The 16,486-nt window shown below is 35.2% G+C and overlaps 1 protein-coding gene across 2 annotated transcripts in view; it reads left to right on the forward strand.

The window, feature by feature from the left end:
• The window catches only part of mon2 (Mon2 homolog, regulator of endosome-to-Golgi trafficking), a 583,018-nt gene that overhangs the window by 262,872 nt on the left and 303,660 nt on the right, over positions 1-16,486 (forward strand). For both annotated transcript variants that reach the window (XM_067140860.2, XM_067140862.2), the window contains one exon: positions 5,085-5,206. In XM_067140860.2, the coding sequence (XP_066996961.1) occupies positions 5,085-5,206 (122 nt within the window). The remainder of the gene's footprint in view (positions 1-5,084; positions 5,207-16,486) is intronic.

Below are 16,486 nucleotides of genomic sequence, written 5' to 3' on the forward strand. Positions count from 1 at the left end.
AAAACAGATAGGCGACTGCCCTAAATGCAGATCAGTAGTAACTGATTGTGAATATTAGTATAAAAATTACTGTGTTTATACTTATTTAACTATCGTACTGTCACTCAGCTGCTCCCAGCCCTCCCAAGCACTGAGCTTACTGACACCGAAGGCATTTCACTCTGGGTTAATGATTCAGGAAATTGAAACCGCTATCGAGATGCTGAAAACTGGTAAGGCTGCTGGTTCAGATAATATCTACAATGAATTCCTATGAAATATGGATCCATATAGCATCAATTGGCTCACTTCCCTTTTTTACTTACATTACATCCTTCAGAGTAACAAACTGCCAAAGTAGTTCAAATGCTCGAGGGTGATCATCCTTCTCAAACCTGCTAAGTCAGATGAGAGACCTGAAAATTATCGACGAAAAGCACTTCATAGCTGCATTTATAAACTCATGGAACAAGTCTTCTTTACTAGGATAGCACCTCTCATCGCAGCTGTAACCCCACTGGAACAGCTGGGTTTCAGGAAAAAATTGTAGTTGCACTGATCAAGTTTTGGTCTTTACCACTCACATCAAAACAGGCTTTCAAAAGAAATTAAAATCAATAGCTGTCAGTATCGACCTGATAAGTGCATATTATACTCTGTGGTGATATTGATTGATTCTTGAAATGCTAGGTGCAATTCCCTATTTGGAAATTGCAAATCTAATCTACAACATGCTTTTTGAAAGAGAATTTGTAGTATTCATGATGATTCTAAAAATCTTATAAGAAAACTAAATATTGTCTACTTTAGGGATCAATATTGGCCCCAGTTCTCTTCAACCTCTTCATTCATGACTTACTACCAACCACAGCTATTAAGTTCATTTATGCTGATAACATTGCACTGGCAGCTCAAAGCAGAAATTTTTGAGGATGTAGAAGGCACTCTTTCAGCAGACATGGACAAAATGTCAACCTTCTCCAAGTCTTGGCGATTGATCCCAATCACTTCTATAACTGATTTTTCATGTTTCTATCCCTCCAACCAGCTCGCAAACTACGAGCCAGTTGTCCTATTCATTGGTGAAAAGTTAAGGTACAGTCTGTTTCCAAAATATCTTGGAGTCACCTTGAACACGACTCTGCTCTACAGAGAGCATCTCACAAAGTTCTCTCTTAAAATCGCTACAAGGAATAACTTCCTGCTCAAGCTTCGTGGCAGTTTGGGCAGAGCCTCGACTGACTGCTTACGATTAACGAAGTCAACTCCCTGCTTTTGGTTACCCGCTCTCATTCACATCCCACCACCCCACTGCAGAGAAAGGAAGCTCTGTTGAGAGAATCAAAGAAGATCTGGGTATCTTCCTTATTATCAGTTCATCAGGAATTTTGCTACCCACCGCCACAACGACTTCGATCTAGCAGATCAGCAAGTGTACTGGCCGGTCAACTCATGACGGATCATTTCAACCTAAATCAGTATTGGCAGGATGACTGGTCAAGTTCAACATGCAGAACTGCTTACAAGTTAAACCCAACAGAGAAAATGAGGGGTTTCGACCTACCCAGAAAATGAGGTGTCGCCTCAAGTGATTGAGAACCAGGCATGATCGCTGCAAATACTTGCATCATAAGTGGGGGTGGATAGATTCTCCAATGTGTGAATGCATTGCAGAGGAGTAGACTGTGGGCCATGTCATCCGGTGCTGCCCTCTACATTCCTATTAGAAAGCCCCAGCGACAGAAGGTGGTGTTGGGTGGCTGCAAAACTTGGATTTTTGAATTTGTTCAGTAGTTGTAATCACCATACGATTAAATAAATAAATAAATTACATCAAGACCAACCCTATTGCTAAACATGAAGAACCTGCACAGTGTGAAAACAAGTCAATCAAATTAGGTGAAAAGCAGTTCGAAGGAACAAAATTACTGTTAAAACGTGGTGATGCAGGTTGTGAGAAAGAACACAATATTTATTCATAAAGCAAAGATGCTGCATCATCCAATTGTTCCGTGTCATTTCAAGACAGTATTTTCACTTTTTCTAGTCCTAATCAGCCCGCTATTCTACCGGACAGCTTTCCTAAAGAGCGTTTAAAAATGAAAATACAGTTCTTGTTTTAAAACAGCCTGGTATAATAAACTGCCTTCGTTGCATACAAACCCAAACAAATGTGGTGCGCTGTGTTCCTTCTGCTTCATACTGAGAATGAAAAATGCATAAAAACACGTGGCAAAGGAAATGCAAGATTCTTTCTCGAAGATGGGATTTTCAAACTGGTGAAACGTCATTGAAAAATTTAGAAAATGTAAGTCCAGTTTTGCTCATGAAATGGCTATTTTTCATGCAAACAAAAATTCTCATGTATAGAAAACTAAGTCAGTAAACCTTGTGAAAGTGAGCAGATTGTACCAAAATTATGCCTTGAGAAAATCATTTGGTCTATGTCTTACTTAGGTAAGAGAATCTGTTTTGAAACAGTGGGAAAATTTCGTGGATGGGGAAATGCAGAATGAAATTGTCAGTACCATGGCCAACAAATTCATCCAGAAAATATATCTTAATATTTAAAAATATATATATATTTCCTCCTATATTTTCTGTAATTTGCAGTGTACCAATGGATACTAGTGGTGAAGAAGAATTGAGTATTTATGTAAGATTGGTAAATGATGACCTTTATCCTCATGAACACAGGTGAGCATATAAGTAATATATATTTTGATGCCATGACCACATTTGAGCTACCTGTGTCATAAGGACAGACCTTTGATGTATCTTCAAAAATATAAGTGGAAGAAGCAAAGACATTATATTTTTATAATACAAATGTAGTCACTTGCATTATTCGTTGATTGTGGTACCATTGCATGAGCTTTGTTGTAAGAGAGATGCATGTGATAAATTAAAGGTTTTAAAGAATTGCATACAATGAACTTGTCCACAAAAAGTTAATTTAGGATCATGATCGAGAATTATGCTTCTGTTTCTGAGTCAGATATAGGGAAAATAAAATCTTTATGTCCTACTAGATTGGTTCATCATTGAAAACAGATTAGAGATGTGCTGATGGAGTATACAAGCATTCTGGTGTGCATGGAGGAATTACAGGAGAAGTCCACTGTTTGCCATATTCACAAAATAGAAGTTTACAAGTTAGAAACTCGTGATGCAATGGATCTTTCTTAAGTTGCGATCCAAGGAGAAATCAAATATTTGGAAAAGTGTAAACGAAAAGAATTCATTTGTCATTTGTATTTTGTATGGAAACCTGGTCAGTAGTTTCCTCGTAGTAGGGAAAATAACTGTATAGTTTTGTTTGTTTATTAATATCATATTTAATTGAAGAGCTATGATTGGCAAGATGGATAATTTGTTGTTGTTCCCTGTTTCATTTAAGTGGGCAGTGAAATTAAAAGAGAATGTTTTGTTTTGTTTTGTTTTGAGACTGGTTGGATCCTTAAATAGCACCACCAAAGTTTATACAGCTGTAGGAAAACCACAAAAACCAATGGCAGCACCAAAATAAGGCATACTAGGCAAGACGAAGAGTGAGGTATTTTGCCACTGCTTTCCTCACTGAGCCAGACAGTGCTATTGTAGCATGACTAACCCTATGGGAAACACCTTTCATAACACTCAGATGCACTGGATGTGCTCCGAATATCATTATTCAGCACAACCCCTACTTAGCAGCTTCCATGTTGTCACAGCCATGGATGAGACTGGGACTTTGGTAGAAGGTACACTTTGCTCTGGCCTGTGCCAAGAGATGGATGCAAAAGTACTGTATCCATCAAGAAATGACAGCAGGTAGTCTTTTAAGTTATATAACTGTATTGATTTATTAAAATTTTGTAAATATATAGAAAAACTAGTGGCAAATGTAAAATAAGCACATTCCTTTTTACACCATTTCTGAGAATACTAAAAGCTTGAACGCCCCCAGGAAAGGTAGGCAGTTGGACCAGCTGTCTTCATTGATGTTTTATGTAATGTTGTTAGATGTATGGATGACTGTATTTTGTATGTGTTGAATTCTCTGGAGAATGTAAAATCTAGCCTTTGATGTCTCCTTGTCAGTTGTGCACTTGTTAGACAAGCTGTAAATTTTATATACCATGTGACTATTGAGTGTGCATTCTAGTGTTCTCAAATTCTCTGTTGTCGATAAGCTGAGAAATTGAAAAATGGTGAAAATCACAGTGTTTTATGGATGCAGTATTAAATTTTATAAATGGAACACCCCTGGGCATCCTTCATTTCTGGAAGAACACAAGATAACATAACATAACTTAATTTCATCGGCATGTAAATATAGGAAAGAAAGAAAACAAAAAGAAGAGCAAGCAATAACATTGACAGCACTGTGAACTTCACTGGTCTTTGAAATATCATAACTTATTCTGTCCATGTAAAATGCTTTGTTAGTTACATGGTTTGATTAAGTGCCGATAACCATCTTCATGTACTATCATTCAAACAAAAAAGAAACTAACAGATTGTGGAGAAGGTGCAGAATTAAGGCTGCAATTGCCCATGAAGAAGATCCATCCAGGTTTTTCAACCAGGCAAGCCAATGCATTTGATCAAGAGAGAAAGAGGGGTTGTGACTGCTGTGTGGAAGGGAGGTAACGTTGTAGCTGTAGGGGCAACAGCACTGCGAGAAACAAATGGCTCTGAGCTTGCCCTGGGCAGTGTGAAGGCTCAGTATCAGCCATTTGTGCAGGCCCGCTGTGGATTGTTACATTATTCATTCAAACTCGTATCTGAGTACAGGACTTGCACCTTAAAGTAAGATACAGTATATAAAAATCGTCATATAATAGACGACTTATTATTTTTATGATCTTCATGAAGTGAGTGAGCTAACCCATCTGTGACGTGATAAAATATTTTGAAACACTGTTATTTCTACTACGAACAGAATGCCTGATCATTAAATTAAACTGTGTTGTGATTTCTGGGACCAGTGGGGATGCTTATTTTGAGGATCTGGCCAATTGTCTTTGAAGATGATGTTCCAGTGGGTGAATGGAAGAAAATAACTCACTAATAAACAGTTGATACAACATTAAAGGTTTACTGTGTTTTTATTTTTGCAGGGGATCTGTGTGTTGATTCCCGACCAGCAGTCCGGAAGTCAGCTGGACAGACACTATTTTCTACAATATCTGCACATGGTGGCCTATTGCATCAACCAACATGGCAAGCTGTTCTTTGGCAGGTAGTGATCAATATTTCTTGAGTTAGTTTACATTTGATGATACTCTATGGTGCTAGATGGTGATTATTTTGTGATTGGTTGAAAAATTAGAGACATTTACCCTCATTTTACACTATTTTGTATGGGAATCGAGTGAGGATCCCAATGAAATATAGAAACTATTTTCATATAGTGCAGTGGCCATTACTGTAATTACAGGGTGTTCTTGATTATATAATCATAAATATGGAACTTGATGCAGTATTTGGTGTTGTGATACACTTTATAAATATAAATAACAGGACACTGAGGATAAATTTTCCAGGACTCTTGACATTACAGAACATTTTATTTGTAACTTTTTATTTGTATGTATGCACGTATATGGTTCTTAATTTTAATATTTGATCTGAAGATGACTCCGTGAGTTTAAACTGGTCCTCTGGTGTAGTAAACTAGTTCAGTACTTAGCTGGTATTGATTTGGTAGAACATCTTTTCAGGTAGTTTTGAAAACTTAAGCAGGTTGAGCTATTATGAGCTATTATTGGTGAGGGGAAATGGCATAGCAGGAGAAGGGGGAAGAGTTGAAGGGGTGGAGACAGCTCGCTTGTGGCATGTTGATAATTTTTTTTTTTTTAAGTTGAGAATTTATTTCTGTTACTTCATCAAATAAAATGTTTGTTTTTTCCAAAATTTCATAAAGGTTAAATTTGGGATTCCTTCTTTTTTCTTTTCTTTGCTTGAGGTGAATGTGCAAGTTTTCAGATATATTTAAAAAAAAAAAAAAGCTCCCTTGTTGACTACATGGATTATTCCAGTAACTGAAATTATAAGCCTAATCAAAGAAAATTTAAACAATCATTGCAAACTCAGCAAGTTAAGAATAGAAAAGTTTTAAACATTCTGGAATAATTCTAGATAACTTTCAGTAAGACCCTTTAATAACAAATATGACTCCCTATGGAATCTGAAACTTCTGGAATCCTAGCTGAAGTCTTCATTGATAATAATAGACTAAAATTATCAACAACATTGATGGTGTCTTTCACTGGACAAGATACATCGATGATGTCTTCACCATCATAGATTAACATTCCACTAATAATAATAATACTGTATTTGAGCAACTCGATAGTTTAAACCCCACATAAAATTCACACTTGATTCTGAGACAAACAAATTGACTCATTTTGTAGGTCTCAAAATCACAAGGAATAACATCTCTCTCAAATGCTGTATTTACAGTATGATTTACAGAGCTATGAACATCCTCCTTTCTAGGAAAGTTTATAAAAAAAAAAGAAATAGAAACCAGTTATACCATAGTGAATTGTAATGCTTATAACAAAAATGATGTCAATAAGATCATCAACAAAGTGAAAAAGTAAACCCATTACCATATTGAAAAAAGAACCTAAGGAGAAAGAAGATTTTGTTATTTTCACTTACAGTATTAATAATAATTTACTCCAGATCAAAAACAGTTTAAAAAAACAAAATTTCAACATTGTTTTCAGGACAAATAACACTAACTGTATATAAGAACATCATGTAGAATGTAATTGTATATTTGTATATTATAATTTTAAGTGGTGATGGAGGCACTTTTGTGTATATGGGGCTATGCCCTTTCTCCATTCACCATCCCTAAATTGTAACTACAATTAGTGGAAAATAAATAATAATAATAATAATAATTAATTCCAACTCTTTTACAACACACATACTCTTAATGATGATAATAAATATTCACAATCCGATGTTTATAAATTGAAATGCGTCCAATGTGACGCAAGTTGCATTGGCCAAACAGGAAGAAGTTTTACAACCCGTTCCAAATAACATGTTAATGCCAGTAAATACAAGAGATTTCCACAATGGGCAAACACATGGCCAAATATAACCACTAGGGAAAGGATTTTAAGGTGGAAAGTATGGTTAGAAAAGGGGAGGAAAAGGTTCTGAAAATATATGCAAAGAGGTGCAAAAAAAGTGTTGATAAAATCACTCCATTGAGGTTTAAACCAATTATACAAACTTTCTTTATTCCATTTACTGGGTTCTAATAATATTAATAAACTTTTATATTAGATTACATACAACATTTCAGTGTTTTTTGTCTTTAAGTCTGTGATGCTTTGTGATCAGTAGATCCTATATAGAGAAACACCACGTGACATAGGCAGAAACCAATGGAGCATATCTTGTCAGCACTCATAAAGGCAGCTCAGTCAAAGTTGCAAAGGTTTCCACATCTGGACTGTTCTTCAGATTTAATTCAGAATTGTCTTTAAGCAAATCCATCAATGTTGTCTCTAACACACATCAACTTATTTCATTGTTCCTCCTCCTCCACCACACATTTTTCTTCCAAACTCTGAATCACATCAGGCAATTACTTGTAGCCATACACTGCAAAAAGGTTCCAACACTACGTCTTTGTTGTTGAGTCATTGTTGGGCCTCCTTGATGGCTGCTGCGTCCGTTGAGGCTAGGGCACATATGAAGCATTTGATTTTATCAAAGTTTTCTTGTGCAAAAATGTGCATCTTATCCAAGTTCCCCACCTTGTGGTGACAGGAATCTGCAGAACGTGAAGTGCAGTCACTTCTTGGTACAAAATGTGATGACTGGGAACCTTTACAAGAATTTTCTTCAGAGCAGCAGTGATGTCATTTACCCTGCTGTAATTCCCCGTGATACTTTCACAAACACGGGCAGGGCCATATCCAGGAGGCAGCATAGCGGGGTTCAACACCACCTCCATAAAAAAATTATTTGACAAATATAAACAACTCATAACCTCATAAGGGTTTTCAAAAATTCTTCTCATTAAGTTAAAACTATTATGAAATCAAGACTTTGGAAAATAGAACAATTGAATTTAACCTATGAATCTGTGGCATCTTTGAAGGATTATCTCTGAATATATGGTTAAATCCTATGGCTATGAAAAATTTCAATTTTGGTGAATACTGCCTCTTTTTAATGTTTTTGTCTAAATGTTTTGCGTGGGCATTTTATTAGCTTTGTATAAGTACAGAAAATGGAAAACCTAAATTATATTGCCTACATATTGTAAGTATTGAAATACCTATATATTTGAATGGTTATATCCTAGAAACTTTCCTTAGTCTTCACTTTATGACAGTGTTATCAGTTTATGTGGATCATGTTTCATATATGGGTAGTTATGAGATTCTGCTACTTTCCTGGCCTTTTCCCAGTTATCTGGGATCGTCACTAATGTGGATTAAGTCCTGTTTCACGGACAACAGATACCCTACAATTTACAAAATATAGATTTAATGTTAACCTAGTCAGTACTTACAATACCACATTTTGTGGTTAATTATTTATAAATGATAGAAAGGTTGTGAACATGTTTCGCCCTTCTTAATGGGCATCATCAGCGCAATGAATAACCTTAAAACAAATAATTACAATTAAGAACGTTTACAATTATTGGTCATATAAAATTGGAATGAAATGTTAAAAGTTATTTTCGATATCATGATTAGAAAGTTTGACGCGAATGTTACAAACACAATTTAAAACCATTGTAGTACATTTTTACAATATTGTCTAAAAAATATATATCGGCATTCGTCTGGAATTGAAATGGATCCTCTTCTTTTAATTTTTGGTGAAAGTCAATGTTATTGTCGTGTTCACCACCAAGCAGATTTGAAGAAAAAAATATGTAAAAAACATATGTTCTTATTGTAGAAATTAGGTCAGGAATGAACAATTGGTGTTATTTCTTGAGTTAAATTGGTTAAAACACTTGCGGGTGAGAATACGTTGAAATGGAATATACGTTGAAAATTTATCCGATGTACAAGTTGGAATGGTTAACGCTATAACAGTAGTCTTCCAGATTGTTGTGTAAATCTCAATGGTTAGAACTGCAAAGAAATATAAAAACATATTTAATGTGTATGTATAAATAATTAAAGAATTCAATTGATTTTTGCGAGACCCTTAAAGAATTCAACTTACAATCCCATCATATAATGTGCTCTTTCGACGTAGTTAACATGTTTTGAAATATTCTGATTAAAGACACTATTGATATTATATACAACAATATCAGTAAATACAGTAACCTCAGCAAAATGGAGATCGAAGAATTTATGACTATATTAAAATTCACATTAGATAATAACTATTTCACGTTTAATGGTAGAATTTACAAACAGAATGGCTTGGCGATGGGAGACCCTATTTCGGGTATCCTAGCCGATATCTATATGGATACGATTGAGCACACAAAAATTAAAACCAACATAAAAGGAATTAGTTTATGGTTAAGGTTTGTGGATGACACATTTGTCATAATTGACAAGAATATCACCAGCAGTAATGAAATATTAGATAAATTAAACAAGATCAACCCCAACGTAAATTTTACAAAAGAAGATGAAGATGGAGGCTCTTTAAATTAAATTTTTTAGATATAAAAGTTACCCGATCTAACAACTCCTTTGAATATCAAATTTACAGAAAACCTACACACTTGTCAATTACAATAAATAATTCTTCATTACATCCTGGATCACATAAACAGGCATCTTTTTACAGCCTGATATATTGAGCCTTAAGAATCCCCTTATCTCCCATAAATTGGAGAACTGAATTAAATTATATAAGAAATCTTGCAGTAACCAATGGATATAAGATTGAAATGATAAACCGTCTGATATATAAGATCAAAAACAAGCTATCCACTAACCTCAAACCAGATAGGCCTAACAGAAATAAACATGCCGTTTTCACATATAATAGCCCAACTACCCACCAAATTACTAATACCTTACTTATACAATATGGGTCTTACTAATAAAAAGTCCTTATACCGTTGTTTAACTCTTGTTTAGTTATACAGTGAATAAACCCTGTATAAGCGTTTTACATTTTTCTTACTAATAAACGAGGTATACGCATTGTATTACTAAACAGCACGTATACACTCGTTCCAAGGAGTAGGAATCTCTTCCTGTAGTTCACTGACGTATTTCGCACGTTCACCGCCTTTATGATCGCTTCTGCTGGTTATCTACGAGCAAAACTTTCCGGAAAGTCGCACAGTAGCACGGCATATCGAAAAGGCAGTGGCAGCACTAAGTGAGACAGCTGGAAATTCGCTTATATTGATATCAACATTTCTTCAGCTTGCTTGTGTAATGATCGCCAAAAAAAGAAATGGAATGGCTTAAGAAAAGATCAATAGCTCTTAACTGGGATAGTACGGAAAACGTAAGCAATTGTAATTCAATCGGTGGGTTGAAAAGGGTACACATTCCAAAATCCTTCCTTTTCAGGAGAAAGGAAAACCTGTTTTGTAGCTAAACGAAAGGTTAGATCAAAAAAGTTTCTATTAGACATTTATACATCACATTTCTACGTATTCAACTACAAAGTATGGAAATCATATTACGTACGGTTTTCAAGTTATACCATTTTTTATGTCAAGGAATATGTCCCTTTTTATACTCAAATTTGAGAAAGATCTAAGATCTTTGTAGAGGCAGATAATGTATAATAAACTCGCAATTTAAAGTCTATTAAGCAGTAACACCTTATTACACAAACATACGCCCAACCATAATTTCTTTTATAGTTATTCCTTGTCATTCCGTGAGACAGCTGGAAATTGACTTATATTGATATCAACATTTCTTCAGCTTGCTTGTGTAATGGACGCTAAAAAAGAAATGGAAAAGCTTAAGAAAATATCAAAAGGTCCTAACTGGGGTAGTTCGGAAAACGTAAGCAATTGCAATTGAATCGGCGAGTTGAAAAGGGTACACATTCCAAAATCCTTACTTTTCAGGAGAAAGGAAAACCTGTTTTGTAGCTAAACGAAAGGTTAGATCAAAAAAGTTTCTATTAGGCATTTATACATCACATTTCTACGTATTCAACTACAAAGTATGGAAATCATATTACGTATGTTTTTCAAGTTATGCCACTTTTTATCTCGAGGAATATGTCCCCTTGTATACGGTAGGTACTCAATTAAGAAAGATCTTTGTAGGGGCAGATAGTGTATAATAAACTCGCAATATCAAAGGTCTATTAAGCTGTAACACATTTTTGCACAAAAATACGCCCAACCATCATTTCTTTTATAGTTATTCATTGTCATTCCGTCTCTTTAAAGTGTTTTACTTTACGAAGATGTCTAGCTTCCATAACCTCTGAATGGTGTACGGTACCGTATGTCTTCTATGTTTAAAATATCGTGAAGATCATCAACGTTATCGTCATTCTTTCAACATGTGTTCAATGTTAAATGGATAAGTCGAATATTTTACAACGATTATATTACTGTCGACAATAAATACCACGAAAATAAACTGCTCGCTCGTTTCTTTTTTTCCGCTACTCGCTGCTATACAACGCTTATACTAGGGTCCTGGACTGTATAAGCAATTCAGTGAATAACTATAACAGATGTATACACAGGAGGCTTATACACGGTTTATTAGTAACGAATTTCGCGTAAACGGTGTATAAACCTTGTATAAAAGTTATACACCGTTTATTAGTAAGACGGTATATAATATAAACGTAGCATACAGAACAACCAATACTACACAGAACATATTTTTCTATTATAATAAAATAAATAATAATAATAACAGCAAATATTCAGGTTCAGGGGTATACAGGTTGACATGTTTGCAGTGTGGTTATTCATACGTTGGCCAGACTGGACGAAGTTTCATTACAAGATATATGGAACATTTCAATGCTGACAAACATAATAAATATTCCGCTATGAGTACACACATGAAGGAAACAGGCCACCATTTTACCTCAATAGAAAAAGATCTGACAATAATAAGGAATACTAACAAGGGAAAACTGCTAAATGAATTAGAAAATATTTATATTTATCTGGACAAAACATTTAATAAAGATCGCAACCTTAATGACGACACGGAGATTAAGAGTTCTTTATACACATTAATACCTAGGTTATTGGAAACAGTTATTCCAGATCAAAAGAAAATTCTGCATACATTAAAAGTTGTCAATCCAACAACTCCACTTATCCCCCCCGAATACTAAACCTATAATTCCCCCTCCAAATAATCCCCCTCCCGTACCAATACCAATACATATTACTCTGCCCAATTCTTCCCTCCCTCAACCCACTCCCCTCCCTCCGCCACACCCATACAATACGCATAGTAGGAACGCCAGTCACACTAACGCTAATAACAGAACAAGAGAGACACTCCACGGCATTCGAGTAAGTATCCATTTTTATGTAACCCATAACACTGTACAATCACATACATTATTTATACATACACATTAAATACGTTTTTATATTTCTTTGCAGTTCTAACCATTGAGATTTACACAACAATCTGGAAGACTACTGTTATAGCATTAACCATTCCAACTTGTACATCCGATAAATTTTCAACGTATATTCCATTTCAACGTATTCTCACCTGAAAGTGTTTTAACCAATTTAACTCAAGAAATAACACCAATTGGTCATTCCTGGCCTAATTTCTACAATAAGAACATATGTTTTTTTACATATTTTTTTCTTCAAATCTGCTTGGTGGTGAACACGACAATAACATTGACTTTCACCAAAAATTAAAAGAAGAGGATCCATTTCAATTCCAGACGAATGCCGATATATATTTTTTAGACAATATTGTAAAAATGTACTACAATAGTTTTAACTTGTGTTTGTAACATTCGCTACAAACTTTCTAATCATGATATTGAAAATAACTTTTAACATCTCATTCCAATTTTATATGACCAATAATTGTAAACATTCTTAATTGTAATTATTTGTTTTAAGGTTATTCATTGTGCTGATGATGCCCATTAAGAAGGGCGAAACATGTTCACAACCTTTCTATCATTTATAAATATTTAACCACAAAATGTGGTATTGTAAGTATTGACTAGGTTAACATTAAATCTATATTTTGTAAATTGTATGTAATCACTATTGTCAATACGGACCAAAAATGAGATTAATGACTTGTAACAGATACCCCCGTGAAGCCAGCCTTATGTGGGGGGATATATTTACTGTTGTGTGTTCCTGTTATGGTTTGTAGTGTGATATGTTGTGTGTAGGGGAAGGTGTATTAGGGTCATCACAAACACTTGGTCTCCAAGCTAGAAGAATTAATCAAATGTGGTTAATATCCTCGGCCCATCCTTGAAATGAACCTGGAGCCCTACAGAAATATGCTGACAATTCATCCTGAGAGCCAAACTTTCAGATATAATTAAGAGCCTGAAATAAACATTCTGAAGAGAATTTTCTGTCATTTATAGCAAAGAATTCAAATATCAAATTCATTTTTGTAAACAAAATTTTCAGGTTTAAGTCTCAAATTTTCCTGTGTCCTACTAGATTTCATCCAGAATGGTTGTTGCACATTCATGCTTATAAATAAAAATGAATTATTTTTAAACGTTCATAGTGGTCACTAAACAATTCCAACATTTTGAATTTTCTATGGAGTAATTTCATTTTGTAAAACCATTACTTCTGTCAGCCGATTAACAAAGGCCATTCCCTGACTCAGAAGCAGGAAAATCAGGAAAATAAATGCTTGCAAGGGGAACCTGTAGCCTGAAGAAACCAAACACATATGGGGAACCTTCTTCCTGGCATACACATTTTAGTTATTTTTGTTTCCCCACGTAAAGGGTCACCTTTACAGTAAATAAGTGGAGAAATGGAGTGAAGTTTGTTGGTCAAAAATCATATTCCGACATCACAAGTCTCACCATTATATCATTCTGATTGCCAGTTAACTTGTTAATTCATAACACAGGCCTACAAAAAAAATATTTTTTGGCTGCCTAGGATTTTGTAACTGATTTTAGGTATATTTGGGTTGCTGAACCTAAATATGAAATCAGTTTTTCTCTTATCAGATCTGTTTGTTTTAGATATCAGTTCTTCTCCATCAGCTCTACTTTTTTAGATCTGTGTTTTTTTATGTGCAGGTTACACGAAATTTGCAGCTCTAACTCCGTTTTGTGCAATTCTCAATCATTATATACAAGGATTGGGTATTTATATTTGTCCTATCGTCAGTCTGACGAGCAGTTAGTTCCAGGAAAATCCATCAGATGGTGTAAGCATTTAGTAACTGAATTAACATTTAATACATTCTTGACAAGCTACGTGTTAGCATGTGGACGACTGGCTATGTAAATTAACGTATGTAATGCTGTGTGTGCTTCAATTATCTGATCTAATACAGTGACGTGCACCCAGTTAACGCTTGAACTAAATTGAGGTAGTTTGTGAGAGTATATCACAGTAATTGGCTTTGCATTGTATTTGTGTTTAGGGAAGAGTTTATAAAGTTAACCTAAAACGTACTGTGGTCTAGATTGTTGTATTTGTTGTTTAGTAGAAATAAAAAGAGTTCAAGTAGAAGAAGTTTTATAAATCGTCCTGTGTTTTGCTACATATGCAGAGAACGCATTGTAAAGGAAAACAGAAAAGCTGTTAGTGACTTTGTAAAGAGAACTTACATTGGATACTTTCGTATTTGTCCTGGTGATTAAAATAAAACCTGGACACTGTATCAGGTCTGTAAAACTTGTATAGGACATTTACGACAGTTTACTACCGGGAAAAGAAAAGGTCTGAAATTCGGCATACCGATGGTTTGGAGAGAACCCCAAAAAACATTTAGATGACTGTTATTTTTGCCTTGTAAATATTCACTGAATCAGTCGAAACAACCGTAGAAGTGGACTTATCTTGATTTAGACTCTGCAAGACGCCCGGTCCCTTACACAGAGGAAGTGCTGTTCCCGTTATTTTGCCAGCTGCCAGACCTCTGTGAGGACAAGTATTCACAATAGTAATTATTAAATTAATGTTGTAATGGTCCACCTTTCAATACTATATATGCAATATTTTGATTTACATTAACTAGGGACTAGTTTCGGCCTGGGCTGGCCATCTTCAGCCTTAATCGAAAACATCTAATAACTAAACAAATCTACATACACACAATTGACATAAAACAAATGAACAAATATATACAATTGACATTAACCTTTTAAGTGCTGAGTTGTATTCGGGAGATAGTAGGTTCGAACCCCACTATCGGCAGCCCTGAAAATGTTTTTCCGTGGTTTCCCATTTTCACACCAGGCAAATGCTGGGGCTGTACCTTAATTAAGGCCACGGCCGCTTCCTTCCCACTCCTAGCCCTTTCCTGTCCCATGGTCGCCATAAGACCTATCTGTGTCGGTGCGACGTAAAGCAACTAGCAAAAAAAAAATTAAGTGCTGAGTTACCAGTTGACTGTTTGGTACCCCAGTGCTGAGTTTTTAAATTCATATGTAAATATTTTTGTAGAAACCTCAATTTTTAACTTATCAGTGGGGTGATTAACTTAAAATGTTTATAAAAAGTTGGTTGTTTATAAATCTAAATGCACATTGGAAATCCTACACTTATGTTCAATATTATTTTGAGAGAAAACAAAATTGCACTTGTGTGTCCATGCATGCATTATCTTTATACAAAGTAAAGAGCCCAAAATAATATTATCTCATAAAATCTGTAGGCAACTAATTCATGTAACTTCTTAAAAGTATGTACGTTGATATTTTAAAATACTTTCCAAACCTGGAATGTGGTGATAGTTAAATGTTTTCTACTGGATTTTGTGATGCCGATTTGTTCAACTATCTGCATCAACTCCACTAGCACAAAAGTTTCTAAAACATCAATGATTTTCGGTTTGTCATCAGACACTACTTGGCCCTCAGAGCCTGTCACAGTTACCTGAAACTCTGGTTAAGAAAAGTAATCCGTCCATCACGAAAATAGTGATAATTTTTTTTTTTTTGCTAGGGGCTTTACGTCGCACCGACACAGGTAGGTCTTATGGCGATGATGGGATAGGAAAGGCCTAGGAGTTGGAAGGAAGCGGCCGTGGCCTTAATTAAGGTACAGCCCCAGCATTTGCCTGGTGTGAAAATGGGAAACCACGGAAAACCATTTTCAGGGCTGCCGATAGTGGGATTCGAACCTACTATCTCCCGGATGCAAGCTCACAGCCGCGCGCAGTGATAAAATAGCTTTTGACTCACCGTGTTTTTCTTCTTTCGTTTCTCTCTCACATACAATATTTTTGGCACTCTGTCTATCACTCTCACTTTCAAAATCGCTTAACAGTTCATGAAAATGATCATCTCCATCATCAATTTCTGCTGTGGTTAATAACTGAAAGATTCTGTGAACCAAAATAACATTGCTGCAAGAGCA

Source organism: Anabrus simplex, chromosome 2 (genome assembly GCF_040414725.1).
Source record: "Anabrus simplex isolate iqAnaSimp1 chromosome 2, ASM4041472v1, whole genome shotgun sequence".
In the NCBI taxonomy this organism is placed as follows: Eukaryota; Metazoa; Arthropoda; class Insecta; order Orthoptera; family Tettigoniidae; genus Anabrus; species Anabrus simplex.